The sequence below is a fragment of the Chanodichthys erythropterus genome, chromosome 3 (genome assembly GCF_024489055.1).
Source record: "Chanodichthys erythropterus isolate Z2021 chromosome 3, ASM2448905v1, whole genome shotgun sequence".
Classification (NCBI taxonomy): Eukaryota; Metazoa; Chordata; class Actinopteri; order Cypriniformes; family Xenocyprididae; genus Chanodichthys; species Chanodichthys erythropterus.
The window spans coordinates 58660934-58676191 of NC_090223.1; the positions used below are offsets into that span (position 1 = coordinate 58660934).

The 15258-nt window shown below is 40.1% G+C and overlaps 1 protein-coding gene across 4 annotated transcripts in view; it reads left to right on the forward strand.

The window, feature by feature from the left end:
- The window catches only part of LOC137006100 (NACHT, LRR and PYD domains-containing protein 12-like), a 114556-nt gene that overhangs the window by 55620 nt on the left and 43678 nt on the right, over positions 1-15258 (forward strand). For all 4 annotated transcript variants that reach the window (XM_067366548.1, XM_067366557.1, XM_067366566.1 and 1 more), the window contains exons 8-9: positions 2695-2868; positions 2966-3136. In XM_067366548.1, coding sequence (XP_067222649.1) covers positions 2695-2868; positions 2966-3136 — 345 coding nt within the window. The remainder of the gene's footprint in view (positions 1-2694; positions 2869-2965; positions 3137-15258) is intronic.

Sequence of the window (15258 nt, forward strand, 5' to 3'; positions counted from 1 at the left end):
TATCGGCACAAACGATTGCGACTGTTTGTGGTGAATTTGGAGCATGTGGGGGGCTGAGTGACCTGAGATTTTATAAATATTATTTTAATAAACATAGGCTATCTAAAATAAAAAATGGAAGCAGCACAAACGAAGCACAAACGTTTGAGACTATTTTGGGCGAATTTGGAGCATGTGGGGGGCTGTGTGACCTGAGAATGACCTATACAAGTTATTTTAATATTTTAAAATCGAAAGCAGCACAAACGAAACTTTTACCGGCACAAACCAGCACAAACGAAGCGCAAATGATTGAAACTATTTTGGGCGAATTTGGAGCTTGTTGGGGGGCTGGTGACGTCATCGCCTATAATTCAAAGTCTAATATTTTAAAATCGAAAGCAGCACAAACAAAACTTTTACCGGCACAAACCAGCACAAACGAAGCACAAACGTTTGAGACTATTTTCGGTGAATTTGGAACATGTGGGGGGGCTGGGTGACCTCAGAATGACCTATAAATATTCTTTTAATATCTAAAAAACCAAAGCAGCACAAACAAAAATTTTTACGGCACAAACAGAGCACAAACGATTGAGACTATTTTGCCGACGTTTTGCGTTGGGTGGGGGACCAACTTCACGCAGGTGGAGCGTACCACTTTTTTCCAATTACAATTATTTCCAAAGAAATAATACCCAAATTTCCTGTTTTTATTAAGGCGAGACACGGCAGGTGAAAACATAATTTTTTCATGCAGTGGTCAATTTTGAGATTTTGGGCCAGTTTGCTCCCTTAACATGTAAGCTTTCATGTAAAAATAAAAAATATGTCAACATTACACATTAAGGTGGTTATTTCATTATATTTTGTCAACTTGCGCCTTTAGATTTCTATCGGAAATCACCAAAAGTTGGCATTCTAACGCGAGCTCCCGTGCCGTCTCCATTCACAGAAACATGTCATGCCTCGTATCATTGTAAAGCTCTCAGTCTCATTAACAGCGCTGTCTAATCCAAATATGGATATTTCCTTTGTAGAAATAACCAACCGCAGAAGTTTGCCGGGGAATCTACAGCCGAAAACCACATCTGATTGATCATGTGAATTTCCGACTACGTGATTGGTTCTCAGTCGTCATGCTTCCTTGTTTATTCTGCGCCTGAGAGAAAATGCGACAGCACCGAAATCAAGTCAGAAAGTTTCACTGAAAATACGGCAACAGCTGTCACTTGCAAAAGCTAGTAAAAAAGAAAGTAAACAACAGATTAGACAATGAAACCCCATCAGCGAGTGTCTCATCGCGTAACCTATTGTTTGGAAAGGGAAAGAGTGTGTTGGAGGGATTGGGAATGACAGCCGCGCCACACAGGAATGGCTCATAATTCACCTCACACGATTGTATGAATTAGTCAGTGGTTTATGTTTTCCTAACTGTGCTGGATCAGGGCTGAAAATTAACATCGATCCACAGAATCAGTGTGTTGCTGGAGTGTAGTCTGTGTGAGAGAGATAGGTACTGCAGAAGTTTGCAGTTTTTGTGACTGCTCTTATGTGTGTTTGTTAAGGTAGTTCTCTTCAGCTTAAGGCTATTGTTATTAATAATTTATTCATTTATCAATTTCCATGTGTTTTAAATATTACATAATACTGATATTAATAAACTGAATATATATTTTGTTTGTAGGTTGGGTTTCAATAGAAATAAATGAAATTATACAATATAAAAACTTTAAAGGCCGCTTTCTCAAAATGAGTTTTTTCTCACACTCAGAGTCAGATATATCCACTTCAGTAGCACCTACAAGCACCAACTTTTCCAGACTTATACTTAGCTATATTCTGAAGGCTTTTACAGAGGGATTTGTTGATATATCATTCCTATCCTGAGTTACATAGTCATTTTACTCAAAAAAACATGGCGAAAATAGGTTTTTAAAGGCTATTGTCAGTGTTCTCTAATTTACTAAAGCACAAAATAAGATATCCAGAATCCCTTCTGTAAAAGCCCTTTCATCTAATATGTCAACAAATAGAAACAAAAATTTTAAACCTGGACCTTTCCAATTTTCAGATTTTGTTTTTGGAAATGTATGCAAATTAGCATATATTTAAGTATATAAGGCCTCATTTGCATATTAAAACATAAATTTACACAAAACTTGTAATACATTTTTTTCTTATGTTTATGCCAGTAATAAACTGGAGAAGTTTCACAGTGATATCTTTTAATTAAAAATCCCTATTCACCTGTAGTGTCTCGCCTTAAGTGGTTCTTATGAACAGTTTGTTTCAATGAACTGTTTCGTCATAATAACAATTTAAAACATGTCCCTTTCCTTGTGCATTTGATTATTACAGTAGCTTTATTTTCATTTCATCAGTCAAATCCTTTGCACACCATGCCCCGAGGATCATATTACTCCTGGTTCTTGCCTCATTTTAGTATGACAGATTTAGTGTGTTGGTAACTTGGGAACCACTGTGACTAGACCATTGAGTCGGTGAGTTGAACTGTATCAGTTGCATTCATGTAAAATTTGCTGCAGTGATGAGTAAAAATGCACAGATGAGTTATAAACTTATCCCTCAAGAGTAACATTACATTTAAACTAAAGTCTCATTACACTAAATTTAGCACAAACATCCAGTTCAGATTATAAACCCTTCCTGATAATCACACTGATATCACTGTTTGTTTTGTTCTCTACATAGGCTATGTGGGTGTAATCTCACTGGTCAGTCCTGTGAAAGTTTGTCTTCAGCTCTACAGTCATCAAACTCTGTCCTGAAAGAACTAGACCTGAGTAACAATGGCCTGCAGGATTCTGGAGTGAAGCTTCTTTCTGATGGACTGAAGAGTCCAAACTGTCAGCTGCAAATACTGAGGTATTAAAGAACATAAAAGAAATCATTTACAGTCAGCCAGTCATAGTGTTAGTGTAGATAATCTGACTGTTGATGTGTGTATTCTGCTCTCTTTCAGCCTTACTCACTGTAATCTCACTATTCAGTCCTGTGAGAGTTTTTCATTAGTTCTACAATCCTCAAACTCTGTCCTGAAAGAACTGGACCTGAGTAACAATGACCTGCACGATTCTGGAGTGAAGCTTCTTTCTGGTGGACTGAAGAGAAACTGTACGCTGGAGATTTTGAGGTAAATGGTTTTCCTTAAAATAATTAACAAAATGCTACCATAATACAGTTTTTCTCAATCGATTTGATATATTTGTCTAAACTCAGGTCACTGTTCTCCAACAGTTAACACCGTGATCTGAACACTTCGTAATGAGTAAAATGTGAAGGCCAAGTATGATAACCATACTTCAGATTTGTCCTCTGCATTTTAATCCATCCAAGTTAGTGCACATACACTAGAAGCAGTGATTATTGACCACAATAATATTACACCATACTTCATAATGATATCTCCCAAGGGTAGCATGTACAGGGTGAAAAGCAACGGTCCTAGTATTGAGCCTTGCAGTACTCCATACTGAACTTGTGATTGGTATGACATCTCTTCATTTACTTCATTTACAAACTGATAACGTTCAGATAAGTATTATTTAAACAAGGCCAATGCAATTCCACTAATGCAACATCATTTTTGAGTGTATTCAAAAGAATGTTGTGGTCGATAGTGTCAAATGCGGCACAAAGATCTAGTGACACTAACAGAGAGATACAACCACGATCTGATAAGATCAGAGAAAATCATTTGTATCTTTAATGAGAGCAGTCTCAGTATTACGATATGGTCTAAATCCTGACTGGAAATCCTCACAGATACCAAGTAACATTGTTGTGAGGATACTGGCCTTTCTAGTATTTTTGAGAGAAAGGTTAGATTCGAGATCAGCCTGCAATTGACTAATTCTCTACATATTTGTAACAAGGAGTAGGTTTTGCAGCCTTGGCTAAATGTAGTACACACAAGACTAGATAATGATCTAAGATGTAATTGCTCTGCTGCAGAATTTCAACGGCATCAACATCGATTCCGTGTGACAATATTAGATCTAAAATATGATTACGACAATGAGTGGGTCCTGACACGTGTTTTCTAACTCCAATAGAGTTTAGAATGTCTGTAAATGTTAATCCCAATGCATATTTTTCACCATCTACATAGATATTAAAATCACCATCAATTTAGACTTTATCCGCAGCCAGTACTACCTCTGATAGACAATCAGCAAATTATGTATGGTGGCCTGTATACAGTAGCCAGCACAAATGTCAAACGGGGTTTATCACTTACACTAGATAGTGTTATATAAAATGTAATCACTTCGAAATAATTATATTTGAAACATCTCGGTTACAAAGGTAACCCTCGTTCCCTAAAGGAGGGAATGGAGATGTACGTCGGACAGACCGACGAATAGGAATCTCGTTAGAGAGGCCAATCTACTTCGAGTGTAACTGCAACGAGCCAATGCACATTGGCATGCAATCATATGCATCAGCTGCTCGCCTCGCAGTGCAGGTATATAATGGGTTTTCGCTGAGGAGCCGAACCAAGCAGGCGGCAGCATCAGCAGGACAACGACTGTGGCGACGGGACGTACGTCTCCGTTCCCTCCTTCAAGGAACGAGGGTTACCTTTGTAACCAAGACGTTCCCATTCAGTCGGTCACGTTTGACGTACGTCGGACAGACCGACGAATAGGAATCCCTACCAAAGCGCCACAGGAGCTGCCCTCTTCCAGCGCTCTGTTGTAAGCCACCTGAACCCCCTTGCCTGTGGACGGTGGGACAGGGCTAACACACAGAGAGGATCGATCACTGTTGTTCCCAAACCCATTTGAGCTGGTCTGAGGTCCTGAAGCTTTGAGTTCTGTCTATGTACAGTCGCAAAGCACGGACTGGACAGAGCAAAGCCAGGGCTGGGTCTGCCTCCTCCGAGGGCAGCGCTTGCAGGAGGCCGAAAATGACTGCAGGTCCCCTACCCTCTTGTTGGAGGCCAATGCAAACAGCAGCAAAGTCTTCAGAGACAGAATCTTTAAGTCTGCTGATTGCAAGGGCTCAATCTGAAGTGCTCGAAGCACCAGAGCAAGGTCCCAAGAGGGTATGGAGGGAGGTCGAGGAGGATTTAAGCGGTAGAGCACACCGGGAACATGAATGGCGCGAAGCGACCTCAGATGCTTCCGACTCCACAGGAGGAGATGGCGGGCAAGTTGCGACATGCGATGGGAGCGTAGACTACCTTGACGGTTGATGTACGCAATGGTCGTAGTGTTGTCCGTACGGACCAGTACATGCTTGCCTCGTAGTGGACCTTTGAGGCAGCTCAGAGCAAGGTGTACTGCAAGCAACTCGAGGCAGTTGATGTGCCACTGCAGATGGGGTCCCGTCCAAACGCCTGAAACTGCAAGCCCGTTGTACGTGGCACCCCAGCCGGTGGTCGAGGCATCCGTGAAAACCACAGCATGCCGGGACACCTGTTCTAGGGGCACTCCTGCCCAAAGAAACAAGATGCTGGTTTTTTACCTTGGTATTGATTGGAAGATTAGATGGGCGTACTCCTCCCGAAATTACATTTATTAACTTCACTTCACACGTTTGTGTGCCCATATAATCTTAGTGTAAGTGGTAAACAGATTTGGCTTGCTGTCTGCTATAGAGTGGCTCGGATAGGATATTCTACTCAAGCTCTGATCACCCCCAAAAACATAAATGCAGAATTTAGACAGCAAGCAAGAATTATTGGATTTGAACAGATCATGATTATTGAAGGAATTGGCATGTGAAACTATTTCGATAATCCAGAAGACACCCCCCCCCCCAAAAAAAAAAAAAAACTGGAGAAAAGAAGGAATGGAAGACAGCACTGCAGCGGTAGTATTGAGGCAGGCAGGTCACTGTTGCTGCAGTTTTAAGTTAGGTGAGGCACTGCAGCAGCATGGGATCAAGTGGAGCACTGCAGCGGCAGTAACGCAATTAGGCAGAGCACTGCAGCAGTAGTATCATGTGAAGCACTGCAGCGGCAGTATCAAAATTAGGCGGAGCACTGCAGCAGCAGTATAAAAATTTAAGCAGAGCACTGCAGCGGCAGTATCAAAATTAGGCGGAGCACTGCAGCAGCAGTAGTTTGATTTGATGATCTGGCAGACCTTTGGGCTGCGGTGGTGGCTGCTCCAATGCGGAAGGAGTGAGATGAATAGTCAAATTCAAGTCAAGTCAAATTTATTTATATAGCGCTTTTACAATTGGTAATTGTTTCAAAGCAGCTTTACATATTAGAAGCACAGAAAAAAAAAGGGAAGTGGTTAAAACTGTACAAACAAGTGTGGTAATATGTAACATATACAAGATGGTGCTACATTAAGCCAATGTCGGCTGACTTCCAGGGGTGGAAAAAACCCCCTAGGAGAAAAACCCAGCGTGCTAGCACTGGGAAAAAAGTCCTAGGAGGGAAAAAACCCCTTGGAAGATATATATATGTAAATGTATATGGAGATCAAAATCTGAATTGTACATTTTTATTATAGAGTTTAAAAATCGATTATATATAAATATATGTAAGCGGATACGGGGATCCTGGGCTACGTTGTAGTCAGGTCCAGACGCAGGTTCTCCATCTGACCTGGATACGGCCTGGATCCAGCACCCGGCAAACCTCAGGATAAGCAGAGAGACAGATATTAGCGTAGATGCCATTCTTGTTCTGATGTACAGGTATATCTAGTGTTATAGGAAATGTTCTCGGTTCCGGCCGACCTAATTATTGCAGCGTAACAATCCTTTAACGGATTTGAAAAATGTTAATGTATTGATAATGTGTTATGTGTATGCAAGAGCAAAGAGATGTGTTTTTAGTCTAGATTTAAACTGACAGAGTGTGTCTGCTTCCCGAACAATGCTAGGAAGATTGTTCCAGAGTTTAGGTGCTAAATAGGAAAATGATCTGCCGCCTTCAGTTGATTTTGATATTCTGGGTATTATCAACTGGCCTAAATTCTGAGATCGCAATAAACGTGAAGGACTATAATGCATTAAGAGCTCACTTAGGTACTGGGGAGCTAAACCATTTAGAGCTTTATAAGTAAGTAGCAAGATTTTAAAATCTATACGATGTTTAATAGGGAGCCAATGTAATGTTGACAGAACTGGGCTAATATGGTCATACTTTGTGGTTCTAGTAAGAACTCTAGCTGCCGCATTTTGAACCAACTGTAGTTTGTTTAAAAGCCGAGCAGAACAACCACCCAGTAGAGCGTTACAATAATCTAGTCTTGAGGTCATGAATGCATGAACCAACTGTTCCGCATTTGTCATTGAGAGCATATGTCGTAATTTAGATATATTTTTTAGATGGAAGAAGGCGGTTTTACAGATACTAGAAACATGACTTTCAAATGAAAGATTGGTATCAAAGAGCACACCCAGGTTCCTAACTGAGGACGAAGGTTTAATGGAGCACCCGTCAAGTGTTAGAGAGTATTCAAGGTTTTTTCGTGAGGAAGTTTTTGGTCCAAAGATTAGGAAATCAGTTTTTTCTGAATTTAATAATAAGAAATTTCTTGTCATCCAGTTTTTAATGTCAGCTATGCATTCTGTTAGTTTTGTGAATTTGTAGGTTTCGTCAGGGCGCAAGGAAATATAGAGCTGAGTATCGTCAGCGTAGCAGTGAAAACTAACACCATGCTTCCTAATTATCTCTCCTAAGGGCAGCATGTACAGAGTGAAAAGCAACGGTCCTAATACTGAGCCTTGTGGTACCCCATATTTAACCTGTGATCGATACGACATCTCTTCATTAACTACCACAGACTGATAACGGTCAGATAAGTATGATTTGAACCATGCCAAAGCAATTCCACTAATGCCAATATAGTTTTCAAGTGAGCTTGGATACCAGAGTGGGTGAGGATGTGTGTAAGCTTTTTTTATGGAACCAATGCCTAGTGACTAGAAGGTTGTTCTCATCAATGAAAAGCAGTCGAGCGGAGAGGAGATCTGAACCTTCCTGTGAGCAAGGAAGAAGGAAAGAGACTGATATGGCTGGATGGGTGTGGACGATTGAAGATATAGATGAAATGGCCATTTTTTAACTGATCAGTTTTGCTACATTTGAGGAGGAAATGGATGGTGTCTATGTCTAAATTGTGGAGATCGGAGAAGGTTGGGTGGATGGCTGGGTTGAATTTAGAATTGGTTGTAATTTCAGAAACTCCAGGGTAAACATAGCATCCAGAGTTCTTGCTGTAACCGGGGGCATGTAAACAGAACAGAGGAATGTCAGGCATTTAGCTAAAAGATCAATGGTTAGAGGTTGACTAGAATCAGGATGAGTGGGGTTGGTTTTTTTGAATTGCATTAACTCCCTGAGGTCTGAAAACGCGCCGGCGCGTTTTGCAGGATTTTTTTTCACATTGCAGCAAAACAGACTTAAAATACTCCGTCATTTCTTGTCATAGAGACATAAGTAATATATCAATTGGAACTATAGAATGTCTTCTTTTATTTGTGTACACTCAGAGTAAAAACACAATGTTGTGCTTTTTGTAAAATAAAGAAAACTAACATGATGTGTGATCTCTCATCTCCCTCTGAACGAAATCCAATCTGATAGTTCTCAGAAAATGAACTGTAACTTATGAATACTAATGACAAAAAAATGACACTTATGTCTAAATAAACGTTGAAATGCCAGGTTTTAAATTGTGCACGTCAAATCGAAAAAAAAAAAAATTCCGTGTTTATGTAATCTGTATGAAAAGAGAGCCATGTCAGAAGTCCATGATTCAACTCATTATCAGCTAATGCGGCCACGCCCACGGAGGGAGCGCTATTCAGAGGCAAATTCAGAGGCAATGCATGCATTCATCATCACAATCGTGTATTTATTGTCTTGAAAAGTGTTTATTTGGATGTTAAAGCAATGGTTAGCGATCTGTAGAAGACATGCCGTTAGTTCCTGGTTCCTTTTCTTCTTTATATGAATTTGTGGCCTAAAGGTGTACAGAGCGCCCTCCGGCTGCAAGTATGAATTGAAAACACAGTATCCAGCACTCATAGTGATGACAATAAATATTGAATAAATATTTCTCCTCAGTTAAGAAAACTGACATATAAGAATATATAAGAATATATAAGAATCCATCAATATTTCTCCAAATGTGCATGCTTTTAAGCTAAAAGCCTATATGAAATGCCATAGAGGTAACATAATTGTTCAGACACTTTGTATCACAGAAATACATTATATTTTAAAGAATATAAGTACTTAAGTTTTTTTTTTTTTTCAATAACCACGCATAAACATTATTCCTTCAAAAATACAAACATGTACATACATGTCCCTCACATATTATGGTAGCCTAGTTTGTGCTGAATACAGTGTAATGACACTTTTGTCATTTATATGTTTATGAACAACTGAAAAAAGCACAAATGTCAGGGCATGTCAAATCAGCCTCAGACTCCAGAGGGTTAATAAGGAGTGTGATATGAGGGTTTGTTATGGCAGGACATGGATAGCCGTAGATTAGTTTAAAGAAAAACTGAATGCTGCCAAGATAAACTTTGATGGTACTGGATTGGATGGATTTAATCTGGTTGACATATGAGATGAATGAAGAAACTGAAAGGAGGGAAATTTGGGAAAAGGCTGGTTGTAGTAGGAATGGAATTGTTTGAAAGCTCTCCGAACTGTCCAGTAGGATTGTAATGTTCTGGGTGGGATGGCATGGAATATTGAATCCATGGATAATGTGTGGAGATGTTTGAATGGGTGAGTTACAAGAATATCAAGTCTTAAACAGAAAACGAGAAAGTGCGTCAGCGATTTGGTTTTGGTGGGCTGGAATATGAACGGCTTTTAAGATGAACTGTTTACAGGCAGATAACCAGGTGAGGCGTCTCAAGAGGGGCATGATTTCAGGGGAATTTGAACGGCCGTTGTTAATGCAGTGAACAGTGGCCAGATTATCACAGTGGAATTCTATGCTTTTAGAAGACCATTTGTGATCCCACAAAAAGGCAGCTATAACAATCAGATATAACTCAAAAAGAGCTAAGGATGCAGCACATTGATTTGATATGGAGAGCTTAGGAGGCCAGGTTGAAGCAAACCAGTGACTGTGGTAAACACCTCCAAAGCCTACTGAGGGAGCAGCATCTGTAAACAGAGAGAGATCACTAGAATGAGATTTAATGTCATAGTAAAAGAAGGTAAGGCCATTCCATTTTTTTTAGGAACATGATGCATAGATTCAGATCGGCGAGGCAAGATGGGGTTAGAGATATGGTATAATCTAATTCCTGAATGGAAGATGCAACAGACAGCAAGTGGGAGACGAAAGGGCGTCCTTGAGGCACTGTACGCATGGCGTAGTCAAGGTTAATTCCAAAGAACTCTAGGGATGTGGTAGGACCTGATGGGGACAGTGGAACTCCCAATTTAGAAAAAACTTATTGAATGGTGGAAAGGTGAGCAGCTGGAGGAAAGAAGCTTGGGGAAATGGTGAAAATGTCAAAAATATTTTGACTACTTTTGCTGCCAAAAGTTAAACGCACTGCAAAATACAATTTTCCTTTGCAGCAGATGCCAAAAAGGTGCCAAAAATCTGGATGAATGGGCATGACTTAGACCAAGCTATTCATCTAATAAAAAATGCTGGTTACAGAGCCTGGTTAGCAAAAGTTGACATTACTTCAACATTCTATGTTATGGTAGCACAAGGAGAATTCTTCTAGTGGGATGAGGATGTTAATGCTTGGATGAGTGCTGTTGTGTGGAGCAGAGAGATCAATGATCATTTGTTTTTTCCCTGAAAATTTCCTTGTGGCTACACCAATGGGACTTATCCAAAACAATTTGAAAGGAGGGGAAGCAAAGGGGAAGCTGTGAGAGACTCACCTGTGGGAGGAGGAATGGTAACAGTAACAGTCGGAGAGGCCGTAATAGACTGCTGGCTGGAATGAGCGGCGACCGAGGTTGGAGGCGAACCGTATGGATCGTGCCGCTGTTTGCTTTGAAACTTGTGTGTTGCTGGGAGGACGCAGAGAGTTTTGGTGCAAACGCACGAGCAGATCGTGAAGTTGCACTTTTGAATTCCTCCAGGAGAAATGGATACCTGCGTTGGATAGCCCTTGCCTGAGTGCATTGACGAACCATTTCTCAACAGGAGGGACGGAAGGGCTTGCTGCTGAAGAGGATGATAATGATGATGATGATGATGATGAAGGACAAGATGCATCATGGCAAGGATCGGCCGAGCCCTATGATGATCTAGATGGAGGAGGAGAAAGAGGTCTTCTTGAGCAAGGTGTGTTGAGCTGGCTTGTCGAACGGTGAGACCGGCGACCTGGGCGATCAACGGGTGAAAGATGAAGTGAAGGAGGATCCAACCTGTTCGGGGGAAAGCAGGTGTTTCTAGCACATTAGATAGCTTGTCATCGGAGGGAAACAGTTTGATTTCCTGGAAGTCAGTCATAATGCGGGTTTGGGTGGGCCAAATGCCGAAAGAACTAACAAAAGGAAGAGGTAAGATGCTTGTTTTATACCTTGGTATTAATTGGATGATTAAATGGGCGTACTCCTTCCGAAATTACGTTTATTACCTTCACTTAATGTTCATTTTAGTGATCTCCGACTGGTTAGTTCACCCCAAAATGAAATTTCTGTCATTAATTACTCACCCTTATGTCATCTCAAACCCGCAATACATGCAAAGTTCTGGCATGAAACTCTAATGGGCAGGCTAATAGGTCCTTTAACACAACCTGCTAATTATCGCATAATTATCTATAGGTCACAGATGATATACTTTTTCATACTACAGGACGAACAGCGATTTTGCAAGGTCAATAAGTCATTTATTTAATGGATTTCACGTAGAATGATATTTATAATTTCTGCTTACCTTAGAGTGTGCCAAGGCAGTTCCATGTATTCTTCAAATGAAGCAAGTGCGCCTTAGTTGATGCTTAATATGTATTTGTGTCATAATCTGTATAGTATAATTTTATAAAACATTAGGTGTTTTCTATATGCGGTGTGTTGCAGCGGCAGGCAGTATGGCTGAATGATGGACATGCTTTGTTAATCTGAGCGGTGGCTGCATGTCCATCAGAAATCTCTCTCTCTGCTTAAAATGCAGAGGTATTCATTAACAGGAGCGTAAATAGGAGACACTTGCAGTGGGTGGTCAGCCATTGACGTAGCGGAACTATGAGTTCGCTACTGAGATAAGTGAATGTTCTACACACTCTTGCGGCCATACATTTCATTTGTGTTTTATCTGTGAGTCGGTCGCACGCTGCGAAGTGATGTCATGGGATGCTCTGTCAATTGCATTGACTGACATAACCATTGCATATGGGACAAAGATATAATAGTAATGCATTAGCATGCAACTCAGACAGATAGAATATTAATTCAAAATATTCAGTTTCTATTGAAATCTCAATCATATTATGACATATAAATCTAAATGTTTCACAGTATTGCTCAACCTCAAGAACTCTTCAAGGCTAATTTTTCATGTACCTACGTGTTTCGGGCTGTAGTCATGCCCATTAATTTCCATTCATCGGAATGAGCTTTCTTTAGGAGTATACCGGGTTTGACAATGACATTATCAAACGATGCTACATCATTATACTATTATTTGCTCAGGTGGTCGTGGAGGGTTTCTTATCTCTATTAGCCTGCAACTTTTACCATTTCTTAAAGCCACACATAATGCGTGTTCTAATTCTATCTTTTACTTAGTTTTGGCAAAAATGGTCCAGGCACACATAGATGGCATACACACGGTTTCTATAGCTCTTCGGAGCAGCAGAAGTACATATGTTTTGGCGGTAGATCTGCTGGGGGGTGAGGGTGAATCATCATCTTGCCTTCTGCATTGATGGGGAATCTCTGACATATAATACACCAGGCTTGTATTGTCCAATCCAATTTCATGTCACCTGCTCTGTTGGGGGGGTTATTCATGTACGCTATTGTACAGCAGCAGCATGTCTTACTTGCTCACAGCAGTGTGTCATGTATGTATTGGCATTAGAAAGTCCTGTACTTGCTCTGCAGCAGCAGCAGCAATAATCAACAGCAGCAGCAATAAAGCAGCAGCAGCATAGCAGATTTATTCCACCAAGACCAAATATATCTACATTGTCATATCCATTACCATGCAAACACTCCGAGAGTTGTCATGACAGAAATACAAAGTTCTGGCATGAATCTCTAATGGGCAGGCTAATAGGTCCTATAACACAACCTGCTAATTATCCCATCATTATCTATAGGTCACAGATGATTGGTTCCTGCTGTATTAGTAGCCAGTGAGCTTGTGTGCTTAATTTTTAAATACATGAGTTGGCATTGCTTAGCAGCGCAGTATGCTTCAAAAACCTTCCACCTTCCCCAGTTCCACCTGTATAGATCTGCTACGGTTATTCATGTACGCTATTGTACAGCAGCAGCAGCATGTCTTACTCACAGCAGCGTGTCGTGTACGTATTGGCAGTAGCAAGTCCCGTACTTGCTCTGCAGCAGCAGCAGCAATAATCAACAGAAGCAGCAACAGCAATAAAGCAGCAGCAGATCTGTTCCGCCAAGACCAAATATATCTACAATGTCATATCCATTACCATGCAAACACTCTGAGAGTTGTCATGACAGAACTTTGTTTATCTTCAGAACACAAATTAAGATATTTTTTCATGAAATCCAAGAGTCTTTTTTATCTTCCATTGAAAGCAACGAAATTACCACACACCAGAACACTGACTCTGTATTGGCTGGCTCCTGCGTCACACGCGTCATGGTGCTCATGTGAACATGTCAGCAAATTCTGAGCCGGCGTTCGGACTCTCACTGTGTATTTAGGTTTGTTAAGTGCTACAGAACCTCTGTACAAATCACCATGGTACATATTATTTTATCATTACAAACCTATTTAAAGGTTCCCTAGAACTTTTTTTAAAAAGATGTAATATAAGTCTAAGGTGTCCCCTAAATGTGTCTGTGAAGTTTCAGCTCAAAATACCCCATAGATTTTTTTAATTCAGTTTTTTAACTGCCTATTTTGGGGCATAATTAGAAATGAGCCGATTCAGGGTGTGTGGCCCTTTAAATCTCACGCTCCATGCCCCAAGAGCTCGCGCTTGCCTTAAACAACATAAAAAAAAAGTTCAAATCTAATCAAAGCTAATATAACCCTCAAAATGGATCTTTACAAAGTGTTTGTCATGCAGCATGCATAAGTACAGTGTTTATTTTGATGTTTACATTGATTCTGAATGAGTTTGAGGCTATGCTCTGTGGCTAAGGGCTAATGCTACACTGTTGGAGAGATTTATAAAGAATGAAGTTGTGTTTATGCATTATACAGACTGCAAGTGTTTAAAAATGAAAATAGCGACGGCTCTTTTCTCCGTGAATACAGTAAGAAACGATGGTAACTTTAACCCTCTGGAGTCTGAGGCTGATTTGGCATGTTTTGACATGCCCTGACATCAGTTGTTCATAAACATATTAATGACAAAAGTTGTAGACTAGAGTTTTTGCTTCAAAATTATGTAAAAATTATGCTGCCTATTCCTTCATATAAAACAATATATTGATTTAGTTTTTGTAAGACACTTTTTGCCAAGAGACACAGTATGCGAGGAGGCGTGAATCACCACTGAAAATGGGCCATTCTCACCTGAGAAGACAAAAGAATTGGATAGTAATGAGCTGAAATGACTTGCATATTAATGAGGCATTTCAGTCAGGTAGGCTGTGAAAAAAAAACCTTCTGTGATGTCTCAATCTCATCATGATATATGAAACATACAGAAAAATATTATTACAATATAAAGTAATGGTTTTATATTATACTTTAAAATATAATGTATTTCTGTGATGCAAAGAGTCTGAATATAGGCTTTTAGTTTAAAAGCATGCACATTCAATTTTCTATACAGAGGAGTTATTTTTATTTAATATTCACTGTCATTACTATGAGCGCTGGTGTTTTCAATTCATCCTTGAAGTCGGAGGGTGCTCTCTGTGCATTTTTAGTCCACAAATTCATCTAAAAGAAGAAGAGGCTATTCCATGAATGGAGTTTCCAATTCATACTGCAGCCGGAGGGCGCTAAAGAAACAAAAACTCATCTAAACTTAATCTATAGAAGAAAAGAAAACAGGAACTAACGGCATGTCTTCTAGAGCTCGCTAACCATGACTTTTACATCCAGATAAACACTTTTCAAGACAATAAATACACGATTGAGACGATGAATGCATGTATTGCCTCTTTGCGTCTGAATAACG